The 13,209-nt window shown below is 43.9% G+C and overlaps 1 protein-coding gene across 1 annotated transcript; it reads left to right on the top strand.

Moving 5' to 3' along the window:
* Positions 1–6: 6 nt before the first annotated feature.
* On the top strand, positions 7–3,126 carry GPR27 (G protein-coupled receptor 27). The gene is made up of 2 exons (XM_029917269.1): positions 7–612; positions 2,953–3,126. Exon 1 carries the CDS (start codon positions 73–75, stop codon positions 346–348), a length of 276 nt encoding a protein of 91 aa, XP_029773129.1. The 5' UTR covers positions 7–72; the 3' UTR covers positions 349–612; positions 2,953–3,126.
* The last annotated feature ends 10,083 nt before the right edge of the window (positions 3,127–13,209 follow it).

Below are 13,209 nucleotides of genomic sequence, written 5' to 3'. Positions count from 1 at the left end.
GCCGGGCCCGGCCGCGGCGCGCGCCGCCTCCTCGTGCTCGAGGAGTTCAAGACGGAGAAGAGGCTGTGCAGGATGTTCTACGCCGTCACGCTGCTCTTCCTGCTCCTCTGGGGGCCCTACGTCGTGGCCAGCTACCTGCGGGTCTTGGTGCGGCCCGGCGCCGTCCCCCAGGCCTACCTGACGGCCTCCGTGTGGCTCACCTTCGCCCAGGCCGGCATCAACCCCGTCGTGTGCTTCCTCTTCAACAGGGAGCTCAGGGACTGCTTCCGGGCCCAGTTCCCCTGCTGCCTGAGCCCGCAGGCCACCCCGGCCACCCTCCCCTGCGACTTGAAAGGCATCGGCTTGTGAGGGGCCCTCCTGCCTCGTACGCCCCACCCAGCCTTTCCCTCTGGCTCGGACAGTGACGTCGTTGCCCCCTCTTCTGCCCCCCTTGTTAATTTTCTAAGATGCCTTCACAATGACTCTCCACGTGGACCCGCACTTGGATTGTACAGACTACTTTTTTGGGGGGGAGAGGGATGGGGTTCGACGTCCCCGGCCCCCCCAGCTCCGCGCATTTGTCCTGCCAAGTGTATGTTCATCCTGACAATAGGCCTTGGAGTCTTTGTTCTGGTACTGACGTCTTTTATTCCATGTGTTCTTTTTTTTTTTTTTTTTTAAATAAAGGCTAAACTAATTTTCTTCATGCAACGTTTCCTAAAGACCATGGCCAGTTTTCTACAGAAGCTATTTTTGACAACCTCAAGTGGCATTACATTTCGCGGTGAAGTAGAGGAACCTAGGGGACTTCACAAGTTTGATTTCTTGAGGGTCTTCTGTGGGAAGCAGGAGAAAGGCGGGACGGAGGAGGGGCGGGGAGTTGTCTTCAGTGCCCCCTGAGTTGCCGGCCGTGGGGTCAGTGGTGTGGCTCCGGTTCTTTGAAAGTGTTGAAAACTTTGTTCAGTATTGATGATGCATTTAAAGAGCAGAAACGGGAATGTAAAGTAGCAAGGCGATGTTTTTTGAGCAGCGGCAAGTGACAAGATTTGTTTCCTACCTTACTTCATACTACTAGGCAAATACACGCCCAGCAGCCGCCACTGCTCTCTGTATTATACCAATCTTGAGTGGAAACATTTCTGTAAACTTGTAACTTTTAAAAAGAGTAAAAGTGTTTTGGTTAGTGATGGTGTGGAGAAAAAAAACAAAAAACCAGTATTGCATGTTTTTGTATTGATTGTGGTTCTCGGATTGGGAAGGCTCTGGGAAGCAGAGTACTAAGTCAGAATTGCTTAGGTATTTTTTGCCAATAAAAATGAAAATACGTTTCTGGAAACAGTTTGTTCTTTGAGAAGCCCAGTTTTATTCTGTCTTATGAAATTAACTTCCACTTCAAAAACTGTTCTCCTTTTGTTCATGGTATAAATGAATGGAATGTAATGATACTCTACTTCTACAAGACAAAGCATTTCCTTAAAATGTTTGCTAGGTTAAGCTGTGCTGTTCATCTGATGGGTATTTTAAATTAATAATGACAACCATAATTTTAAATATTTGTTAGACACATTGTAATCTTAAATGGAAAGACTAAATTCTGCAAGTACTGTAAAATATTTTTTGCTTATAATGCTACGTTTTTATTAATGTACCTTCCGTTTTGAGGATTTATATCTGTATTTCTCTTTGCATTATACAAATATACCAGTATTTTCATTCTGGAGTGGTTTCTGGTTGCTTTTGCTTGAGACTGTCTAAATCCGGTATTCATGTTCCGTTATCCTTTGAGTGCATGTTTCCTTAGTTGGCCATCAGAATATCTAAGACATTTGGAGTCTTGTTAAGATACAAGATCAAAATTTGCAAATCTTTTCTTTAAAGGAAAACAGCAGTATATATTCCTTTAAAACTTTTTTTATAAACATACAGGACATGGGTATAAGCAAAGTGATCATTTTAATAAAAACACTAAATATGAGAACAGCAAACATGTTGAAATTTATTGTAGTGGACCCTAATCAAAACTATTAGGTATTCAGTCCAAGAGGGATAGGTCATAATAAGAGGGTGTGGCCAATTTATCTCTGATAGATGGTCAGCAGTATTCTGTTTTGTCTGTAGGAGACAGTCTGTGAAGATAGTCTCATATTTGGAAAATCTAAGGAAGAATTACCTTATTTCTCCCAAGGTCATGAGACCAGGTAGATGTTAATTATCCAGTGGCCACTTGTCAGAAAACACAGCTAACGCGAAGACAGAGAGGCCTGGGAAGTAAACCTCTCCTCCTCCAACCCTCCTCCCCCTCCCAGGGATCCACGTTCAAAACAGTACAAGTTACTAAGCCCCTGTGATTTTCAGAATATTTAGTACCTGGCCTGGTGCAGGGACCAAACCACATGACCCAGAACATCTTCAGCCTTAGGCAGAACCTGATGGTGGAGATAATCCATTTAGACCGCTTCTTATATATGGATTTGAGTTCATGGATTTTTTTTTTTACAGAAGAATCCATAAACCCGTGATTCTCAAGTTTTAATATTCAAAAGAATTACCTGAAGTGCTTGCAGGGTCCAGAGATTCTTATTAGGAGGGGTTGAGGTTGGACTCAGGAAAGAACATCTTTTAAGAAGTACACAGGCTGGCTGGGGATATACCAACAGGCCTTTGTTCAGACAAAGACTTACTTTATTATTTTTTTTAATGTTTGTTTTGAGAGATTGAGCATGTACGAGTTGGGGAGGTCAGAGAGAGACAGGAAGGGAAAGAGAGCATTCTACACGGGCTCCACGCCGAGTGCAGAGCCCAACCCAGGGCTTGAACCCACTAACTGTGAGATCATGACCTGAGCCAAAATCAAGCATTGGACGTTTAACTGACTGAGCCACCCAGCCACCCCTCAGACAAAGGTGCACTTGAGATGTCATGTCTACAGATTTGGTTATCTGGTTTGGTTTTGTTGTGCTTTATTCTGATTAGGTGGATGATTTCTAATGAGAGCTCAGGTGAAGAGTAACGAGAAATGACAGCCAACTCTAAAAAGAAACGGAAGAACAGAGAGAGGCAGAGAAACGAGCCGTCTAGGGGAATAGTCTGTAGAGGCAAAAAGCCCCTCACCCCTCAACAGCTTTTTGGATCAATGAATCTATTAACATGTACTTTGATTGCTAATTAATAAAACATCATCAAACATGAGTTGTGTTTCAGAACATTCTATTCATCATCGCAGGCCAGGTACCAGGTCTTTGGGGGAAGACTTCTATTAAAATCGTGCGTTTGTTTATTTGAGAAGTTAATTTAGCACATCTCCACCTCCCCCCTCCCCCACCCCCATGAGATAAATGGGTCATCACTGCACTTGAAGCAATGGAAAATAGATTTCTTGTGTATAAATCTTCATCTGCATGTCCTGGCATGGAACTATTGGTTCAAAAATATGCATTTTTAGGGATTGTGATATCCTATGTCTAAAAGCTTTGCAGAAAAAAAGGGGTATCTATTTACATTTCCACCTAACTGTTCATTTTTTTACAAAAGGAAATATCTCAAGTGGGGAAGCTTATAACAAATCAATAACCATAATGATAATCTATTTACTCTCCAGCCTTGACAAATCTTATCAATTTTACCCTATTTGTTTCCACTTTCTTTTTCTACTTTCCTTGACATTTTTTACTTCTCCTTCATACTTTGTTCCTCTTCTCTATTCCCTCTCCACACCCTCCCCTCTCTCCCTTTCCTTTCTTCTTGCTCTCTTTTTAAAAGATAAAAAAAACAATTATTTTTGCTAAGTCTTTCATCTCACTACCACCCCCATACCTTCTCAAATGCCCTGCCCACTAAAAGATAAGAGGGTCCTGGGTCCTAGGGCTGAGCTTGGGTTTTCTTTCGCAGGGGGATGGGTGGGTGGTGAGATCCAGTCTACCCTTTACCGTCTTTCTAAGGCCTGCAGGATGGAGTGCAAACTTCTTCCCTGTCACAGAAAGCCTTTCACAGTCTGGCCTCTCCACCACGCTGGCGTCACCCTCCCTTTGCATTTCCATCCCTTCTTTCTTTCCTCCCTGGAAAGCCTATGTCCCCTTCTCTGTCTGGGAATCTCTCACCAACCCCTCCAGAGCAGAGACAATATTTGCAATATTTAAGAACTGGGATGGCGGAGGCATAACTTACCTGTGTACCCACACCTCTGGGTCCCAGCTGACCAATGGGTTTGTGCTGGACCCAGATCCATGACTTCTACGAGCCTTTCTTGGCCCAGCCACCCTCCTTAGGGCTCTCCTGGTGCATTGTGTTTACCTGTATGAATCCTTGTGCATGCCTGTGGCCCCCAGGTCCCTGAGCTCTCACCTCTGTCCATTCCCTTCCCAGGCCCTGCCCTCCAGCCACTCCACAGCCAGCAGTGCCCTGAATGGTTTGCAACGTGTCCTACCAACAAGCCTTTGCGTGTACTGTTCCCTGTGTCCAAAGTCTTCATGCCCTCATACCCAATGCAATTGCTACTAAGCTTTCAGATGTAAGGTGTGAATTTCTAGACATCAGGGGGGAACTAGCTGCCACAGAGGGGTAAGATCATTCTAGGGCAGACCGTACCAATGTTCAAGTCTCCAAACCCACTCATTAGAGTGCCCTGGTGGGTTGAGTAGCAAATGTATGGTTTTACTGGCATTTTGAGTTGTCTGTACACTGAGGTGGCTGGGGTTGAAGTGCAGTGGCTGTAAACTATTGTTCTCTATTCTTAGGTAGATGTGTCATTCCGTGTCACCTGCCAAGACCACTGAGCTTCAGGACCCTCTCATGAGGGGGAAAGGAGGTCATGGGAAACCGTCTCCACCCACTCACATTCTAGACCAAAATCAATAATATTTGCATTGGTTTTTAGCTGTTTCTGGAGTGAATAGAAGTTAAAGCAAACTTAATCTGAGTCCAAGGGGTTCTTTATGCCTTTTCTCCAGCTTAGACAAGACTTTGGGGGTCCAACCCAGCCCCATGAACAGAGCCATTTTGTCTTCTCCCAGTCCTACCATTTCCTTTCTTTTGGGATGTTTTTGGTGAGGATTTGGTGCATGGAGCCACAGCAGCCATTTTGCAACCATGAGAAGAGATAGTCACCACAGTGAAGGTAGCAGACCAGATAGATAAGAAGAACAGGCATCTATTTTAACAGAGTTGGGCTGTTTAACCAAACAAGCAACCTCATGGGATGTCTGGGTGGCTCCGTGGGTTAAGTGCCTGACTCTTAGTTTCCGCTCAGGTCATGATCGCACACTTTGTGAGGTCCAGCCTCCACTGGGCTCAGCACTGGCAGCTTGGAGCCTGCTTGGAATTCTCTCTCCTTTTCCCTCTGCCACCTCCCCTGCGTGTGCTCTCTCACTCTCTCTTTCTCTCTCTCTTAAATAAGTAAACATAAAATAATCCCACAGGCAACCTCGTACCTATAGACTCTTAATCTTGAAATAAGCACTACTATTGCTTCAGGCACTTGTATTCAGCGCTTCGGGCACTAATAGTGTTGCTTTCTGAAGCAACAATTACCTGCAACAATACTTAAACTACTCAGTCCTTTGACAGGTATACTTGATATCCTGGAACTGTATTCACAAAGCTAAAAAAAATTAGATTTATTTAATTCAGTCACTCTTTCCAACTATCAGGTCATTCAGCCTGCTGTTGACTGCTGAATTAACCTGCCTTTGGAAAAAGAGTAGCTTTGTCTTGATTTCTTAGAAAAAAAATAAACCTAGGAGATTAAAAAGATACCTATCACAGGCTAGTTTTGATCAGTGTATATTTAAGATTTTGATAGCATAAGTCTAGTTGCAGGAAAATGGAAAACCCCTTGAATGAGTTCATGGGCAGTCATCAAATAGGTATTGGAAGTGAATAAGCAGCTAATTTCGGTATTCGGTAATGGGAATACTAATATTTCAAACCTAAGAAAATGGGCAGGGCAGGAGGACACAGGGATATGGAAGGTCCAGTTCTCTGGCTAGTGGGTTAGCAGGCTAATTGGAGACACCTAGCAAACATGCCTCGAGCCACCAATCAAGTCAGAACGTAATATTGGCCCCAGGTGGGGTCCAGATAAAGAGCTTGGAGATAATGAGGAGGTCAGACATCATATCAATTGTCTGGGGCCTTTGGTTGCCCAAGTGAGGGATGGAGGAAAAACCAGAAGACTGGAACACGGTTCCTCTTCCCCTTCCTCTTGATTCTTCCATGACCTTCCGGTTCCCACATTCTCCTCACCCTGGTGTCCATTTTAAACATAAAGTCCTTGAACCTTAAAACCTTAAAACCACGTAATTCTCTCAACATTTGCCATTGCGATTCTCTCCAAATATTCAAGCGCTAGTACTAGCAAAGCCATTATTAATGAGAAAAGTCAGAAATTAATAGAAATCAAACAGGTATTCCTCAGGAAGACCACTCCACTTCTCTCCCCAAAGGAGAAAGAGTAGCAGGCTTCTACTACAGAAAAGGGTACTTTGTGCCTTTGGTCAAGGAAAAAAAAGGGGGAAAGGCTTAGGAGGTATTTAACATATCCTGTGTCCTGGATGGAGTCATTTAGGAGAAATAGACAGCTTGAAATTTATAATCCCAAAGTCTCAAGTCTTGAAGTCACTTCAAATTACCGGGTGAAAACATGCAAAAATATTTTAAGCCGCAATGTCAAGGCATAAATACAATTCTCTTATTTCTCAGCAACATCAAGGAGACAGGTACATTAAAGCTATTATTACTTGACTTCTAGGAAGAATACTTTTGCCATGTACAAATTAAGATTTAGGTGGCCAGTCTACTCAAGGTGGAGAGCATATACACTGTTGGCTAAGTATAGACGTAAAAATTTCCGATTCTTTTATATTACCTGAATCGTGCCAATCTGCACAGCTTTCTAGGATGGAACTCATTTTCTGCCAGGATAGGATATGTGAGACGCGGACACTGTTTTTTTGCTTAGGACCTGCATTAAATACGGCTTTGGAGCATTATTAAAGTTCCGATGCTGACTTAATACATGCCTTATTAGAATCTTCTCTAGAGATCACGAAATGTAAAATGTGTGCAGAGCTGAAAGTTTTCCATGTCGCCGTCACTGCATGTCTCATTTTCCCCCCACTTCTTCCTCCACGTATTTCCCCTAGCACTGACCAACTTGCATGGCGACGGGCTTGGGAGAAGAGGAAGGAGGAGGAGAGGCAGGGAGGAACCCGCTGCAGGCTTCACTGGGGAGAGTGACACAAAGAGTGTAACCGTACAGTGTGCGATTCTTTCAACCCAGTCACGAGCTGTGTGATTTGCATATCTATCTTGAGGAATTATGGGATACCCAGAGCTATTTCTGGAACTTGATTTGCATAATTGTTCTAATCCTTTATGAGTAGTATGACATGTGGTCTGACAAAAGATTTTCTTTTAATTTCTAAGTTACCTTATAAGTTTTATAAAGGTATTAGAATTAAACACCTTTAGATATATATTTAATAACCTGCCTCTATTGAAAGGAACACAGTTATACAAAAGCATAATTAGCCTCCTGTTAATGGCCTATTACTTTACTTTTTGCTACTTGAAAAAACAGCTTTGTTCACTGAAAGTTTGTCATTTAAAATTTTTTTTTCCTCTTCCTTTTATCTCTCTCCCCTTGGTGAGATTAAAATCCATTTAAACATCCTAAGAAAATTTAGTCATAAAGAGCCTCAGGGACATTCCCTGTCTCCAAAATTTCTTAATCCAGGGGTAGATGACATGTTTGAGTTTAGACCAGTGGCACGGAAAAATGGATTTATACATTTTCTTAGGTTTGGAATATAATATTCCCATGACCGAAGTATGTAAGGTCAGCCATTACTGATTTGAGGCTTCTTCTTCCATTTGGTTATCATGGTCTCATTAAGATATTATTTCAGGGCTGTGATAAAGAGGGAACCCCCAGTATGGACGTCTGAACACTGACTGCTCTCGAGCCTCACACCCCCTTTCCTTTTTGCCCCACGGCTGAGCTAGCCAGCCCTCAGGCAGGGCCCTGTTGGACCTGCTCTTGACCACAATGGAAGCTAAAACCAACCCAACTGCCTGCCTATTGCCACCTGGACTGACATGCACCTGCTCTCCCTTCGCCAGAAAATCCCAGGAGTCATACCTCTTGTCACATCCTTCGGAAATGTGCCATCCTCAGTCCCAAAATGCAAATCAGTTTCGGTTTAGGGGGCGGGTCGATCCCACTCTGCTGAAGGACAGTCATTAAATGAAAACACAGAAACAATGTGTTTTGAGATCACAGAATGAAGTACAAAGTTTAACAAAATGATGCACTTTGGGAAAGAATGATTCCATTTGTTTCGATTGGGTAGAGGTGGAAGTGTTTTAGAGAGACCCAAAAGACGAGTGGCTGAATTGGTTCTCTGGGGTTCTGGATGGTGTTGGGGAGGAAGTGGAGCCCAATGTTCTTCTAAGCAAGCGAGGCAGAGGACTTGTGCTCACATTCCTTTGCTAAGCACTCAGTCATAATGCCACACGCAGCCGAAGGATACTGGTAAGTGAAGTCTCTAGATGTCTAGATGAGTGGCCATGTGCCTAGCTAAAACTATTGGGGGTAAGTGTGTGAGATAGAGGAGAGGAAGGAATGAAGGAAGCAAGCAAGGAAAAAAGGAGGGGGGAGGGAAGAAGGAGAATGTGAGAATAAAGGAATGAATTATGGAAGACAGTTGGGAGTCTACTCGTCATGTCATCCATTCAAGGACTTCCCCCTTTCTCACCAAATCCAGGGAAATTGATAGTGAATATTGACATTTGCTATCCAAAAGACTATTGGCTGCAGACAACATTCAGCTCCTTAGAACCCAATCACAACACCACAGTTAACATATTCCCCTGTGAGTCTCTTACTTTGAGCAGCAATTATTTTCCTTTAAAGTTTTACACAGGAGAAAATATTCTTTCATATGTTCACATTCGGAGCCTGAGGTATTTTGCTCCTCCATTCTGAACTCCAACCTGGTATCTCAAGAGTAGATGCGTAGGGCCATAGGCTGCTCCGTGAAAGGACCCTAGCATGGTCCAAGCAGAGAGCCGTCCTTAAAAGAAAGGATGGATATCGGTAACACACCGGACTGGCTGCCTTCCCCATCGGGGGGCCCTTTCTATCAGGGACCAGACTGATTCGCTTCGAGACCATGCAGGAGGGGAGGGGGTCCCGGGGCGGGAACAGTCAGGTAGTGCAGGCATCGGGAGGAGGGCTGCTGAGAAGACTCTGGAAGATAAATACACGAGGCTGTCCTATACGATTTGATTACTTCCGCGTTTAACATTCTCCATATTGAAAGATTTTGTTTTGCTCAACTGAACCGCACACACTCAAGCCGCCGGGCCTGCCTCTAGGGAACCGGTCCGTTCTCAGTCGCACTCAGAAACCCAATTCGTGAAGCTTCTCAACAGCTATTTAAATCTAACTTTAAAAAAACAACATAATTTTCTTCAACTTTTCTTGTAAAGCTTCTGAATTTCTGCAACAAGAACTTTTTTTCATGAGTTATATCACATTTTAATCGAGATAGTGAAAATCTGTGTTTAAGCAATGTGGAAATTTTCTCAGAAGTCCACTCCAAAGATCTTTAATCTATGATTGAGTTTATTTTATCTGAGCCTTTGCCCTTAAGCTTTAAAGAGTGGCTTATTAAAAATTGTCTTCCTTGAGGGGTGCCTGGGTGGCTCAGTCAGTTAAGTGGCGAACTTTGGCTCAGGTCATGATCTCACCATTCATGGGTTCAAGCCCCGAGTTGGGCTCCGAGCAGACAGCTCAGAGCCTGGAGCCTGCTTCAGATTCTGTGTCTCCCTCTTTTTCTGCCCCTTCCTCGCTTATTCTCTGTCTCTCTCTGTTACAATAATTTAAAAAAAAAAACATAAAAAAAATAAAAATTGTCTTCCTTGAAACAGTAAACTACAGAGCTGAGATATAATTGATATTTCTTTTTTAATTTTTAATATCTATATTTTTTACTTAAGAGAGAGAAAGAGAGGAGTACGTGTGAGCTCCCTGGGGGAGAAGGGCAGAGGAAGAAAGAGAAAATCTCAAGCAGGCTCCATACTCAGTGCAGAGCCTGACACAGGGCTCGATCCCACAACCCTGGGATCATGACCTGAGCCAAAATCAAGAGTCAGACTTCTAACTAACTGAGCCATCCAGCCACCATGCAATGGCTATTTCTTTGGTGGGCTATTAAAATGCATCAAGTATTTACCTTTCCACTACTTTGAATATAAATGGTGGTTTTCCACTTGTCTTTTTGAGTTTTAGAATACCTATTTGGTAGAGCCCCCGTGTGGTGGTTTGATTTTATTTTAAATACTGTTGTTTCAAATTCTGTCTGACACTGAAACAAAATTGATACAAGCAGACACAAAATATCTTCAGACTAAACCAGTGGGTCTCATGGGGGACAATTTACCCCTACCTACTCAGTTGGTAATGTCTACAGGCATTTTGGGGTGTGACAGCTTAGGCAGACTACTGGCATCTAGTGGGCAGGAGACAGGGGCGCTGTTACACAGCCTACAAAACACAGGACTCTGTCTCACAGCAAAAACTGGCCTGGCCCTGAAAGTCAGTAGCGTTGGTGTTGAGAAATCCTGGATTAAAGTGAGCGAAGGCCTGGAAGTACTCCCTAGTTGGCACTGCAGGGAGCGGGCACGGTTTCGCCCTGCTGGCACAGCCCCAGAGTGTGGGCTCCAGGTTCTAGGTCTCCTTCATGGTGAAGCGAGTCTGCTCCACTGTGGACACAATGGTAGATACTATGTATGCACGTGATACAGACTAGCCTGGGCATTTTAGCCATTTTTTGTCTACTTTCCTGCCTTTTTAATTTTTTTTTAACATTTTTAATGTTTTCTTATTTTAATGTATGTTTATTTTTTTGAGAGAGAGACAGAGACAGAGAGAGACAGAGTGTGAGAGTTGGAGGGGCACTGAGAGAAGGAGACACAGAATCTAAAGCAGGCTCCAGGCTCTGAGCTGTCAGCACATGGGGCTCAAACTCAGACTATAAAATCATGACCTGAGCCAAAGTCAGACGCTCAACTGACTGAGCCACCCAGGCACCCCTTTAATGTTTATTTTTGAGTGAGAGAAACAGGGTGTGAGCAAGGGGAGAGGCAGATAGAGAGGGAGACACAGAATCTGAAGCAGGCTCTAGGCTCCGGGCCATCAGCACAGAGCCTGATGCAGGGCTTGAACCTACGAACTGTGAGATCACAACCTGAGCTGAAGTCGGATGCTTAACCAACAGAGCCACCCAGGTGCCCCTACTCTCTTGCCTTTTAATCTCTTGTGGCCTATGTATGTTTCATTAAAAGACTTACTAATGTGAGTTAGTCAGTTGCAGTTTGCTGCAATATTGGACTTTCTAAAGAATTTTGATGATTCATGGGTGCAGTAAAACATAATGAAATCTGGAGATATATAGGACTGTGGGGCTAGGAGAGGGGGCAGCTTGGGAGCTGTCACCTGGGAGGGTGTGCCTGGAGGAAGACCGAGGTCAATAGACCCAGGGAGCCGAGCAGCACAGCCTGCCTCACAGCCAGTAGGGGAGCCGGCTGCTTCCCTAATCTCTCAGGAGCTTTGAACAGACTCCTCAAATGAGCTCTGGAATCCGCTCAAGTTCTCCAGTGGGACCCTTCTGTGAAGGTCCCTCGAGAAGTCGTGGCAGGAGGAAAAAAAAAAAAAACCCAAAACAGAGATTCCCTGATGCTAGCGGATCACAGGGACTTTGGTGGCGGCCAGAAAAGGCAGACATGAGCTATTCTCTCTCCACTGCTCATCTCACTAGAAAGGTGTCTCTTAAAGGGGCGTCAATGGGGAAGCAGCTGCTTTTCTATAGAAGCATGCTCCTTTCTTCTTTCTCAGGGCTCTCAGCCAGGGGTGCACCTTAGAATCAAATAGCAGCTTCAAAACAACAACAACAACAACAACAACAACAACAAAGCAAAACCCTAACACCCAGGCTTTGCCCCAGACAAACTGAACCAGAATCTCTAAGTGTGATAATGGGGGGGAGAAAAAGACAAGAAAGAAAGAAAAGGAGTGGTCCTTCAAGAGCAGTATATTAATGGCACCTCTAAATTGGGGAGATCTGTGCTCTGAAAAGTGTCAGGACTTTTGGGGGAGTCAGAGGAGGGGGTGATAAATTTACTTAAGGATTATGTTGTTAAAGATACTAGAAGAGATGCAGTTCTCTTTACTGCAAAAGAGTGTACTGACCACTAATGAACGAGGAGGAAGATGTCTAAGAATCAAAGAAATATTCACTCTGGAAATATTACTGGAAATGCACGGCAATATGTTAGAACAGAATGATCATAAAAGATTGTCGGTAAATTTTAGACAGTGATCCTCCCTGACTACCAAACCTGTCCTGTTTTTAAAATTAAAATGGTCCCCAACTTCAATCTTTTAAAAAACGAAGTCAGAAAATTCTGAATGGGATGAGATTCTGGATATTAAAACCATTCAAGAAGAAAATGGGCTTAGATGTGTGGTCTATCACTGTACTGATTTTCTAGAGCTCCAAAAACAGAACACCATTGAAATGCTGGGAAGAAAGAAGGCCTTCAGTTAGATGATAGCATTTGTAAGGAAAAGGTTCTAGCACAAACTTTGCCATGGTCAAAAGAAGATGTTGCTTTAAAAAAAAAGGTTGAAGTCTGAAATGAAGTCTGAAAAAGTCAGTGTTTGCAAAGGAACCCGAGGTTCTCTTTTGCTGGTAGGTTCTGGCATCAGATCTATTTCTATACTGACATCAAAGTAGATGGCGGGCTTTAGCTTTTCTTGTGTAAATTTTTCGTTGGTCTTACCTTGTAGAAATTCTGGCCTATGAAGTCCCAAGTTCAGGGAGAAGAGCATCCTGGGAAGGCAAGAAACCGTGGCATAGTCTTTATTTTTTTTTATAATAGTTTATTGTCAAATTAGTTTCCATATAACACCCAGTGCTTCTCCCCACAAGTGCCCCCCACCATGACCATCCCCCTCCCCCCCTCCCCCTTCAGTCCATGGTTCGTCTCCAGTATTCAGTAGTCTCCCTTGATCTGTGTCCCTCACTCTTCCCCGCTCTCTTTCCCCCTTCCTCTCCCCATGGTCCCCTGCCAGGTCTCTCCTGTTAGACCTATGAATGCAAACATATGGTATCTGTCCTTCTCTGCCTGACTTATTTCGCTTAGCATGACACCCTCAAGGTCCATCCA

Source organism: Suricata suricatta, chromosome 12, assembly GCF_006229205.1.
Source record: "Suricata suricatta isolate VVHF042 chromosome 12, meerkat_22Aug2017_6uvM2_HiC, whole genome shotgun sequence".
Lineage (NCBI taxonomy): Eukaryota > Metazoa > Chordata > Mammalia > Carnivora > Herpestidae > Suricata > Suricata suricatta.
This window is presented reverse-complemented; position numbering and strand designations above follow the sequence as displayed.

What these genes read in the sequence shown, in the direction of transcription:
- GPR27 (XM_029917269.1), top strand. Translation starts at nt 73, where the DNA reads ATGTTCTACGCCGTCACGCTGCTCTTCCTGCTCCTCTGGGGGCCCTAC.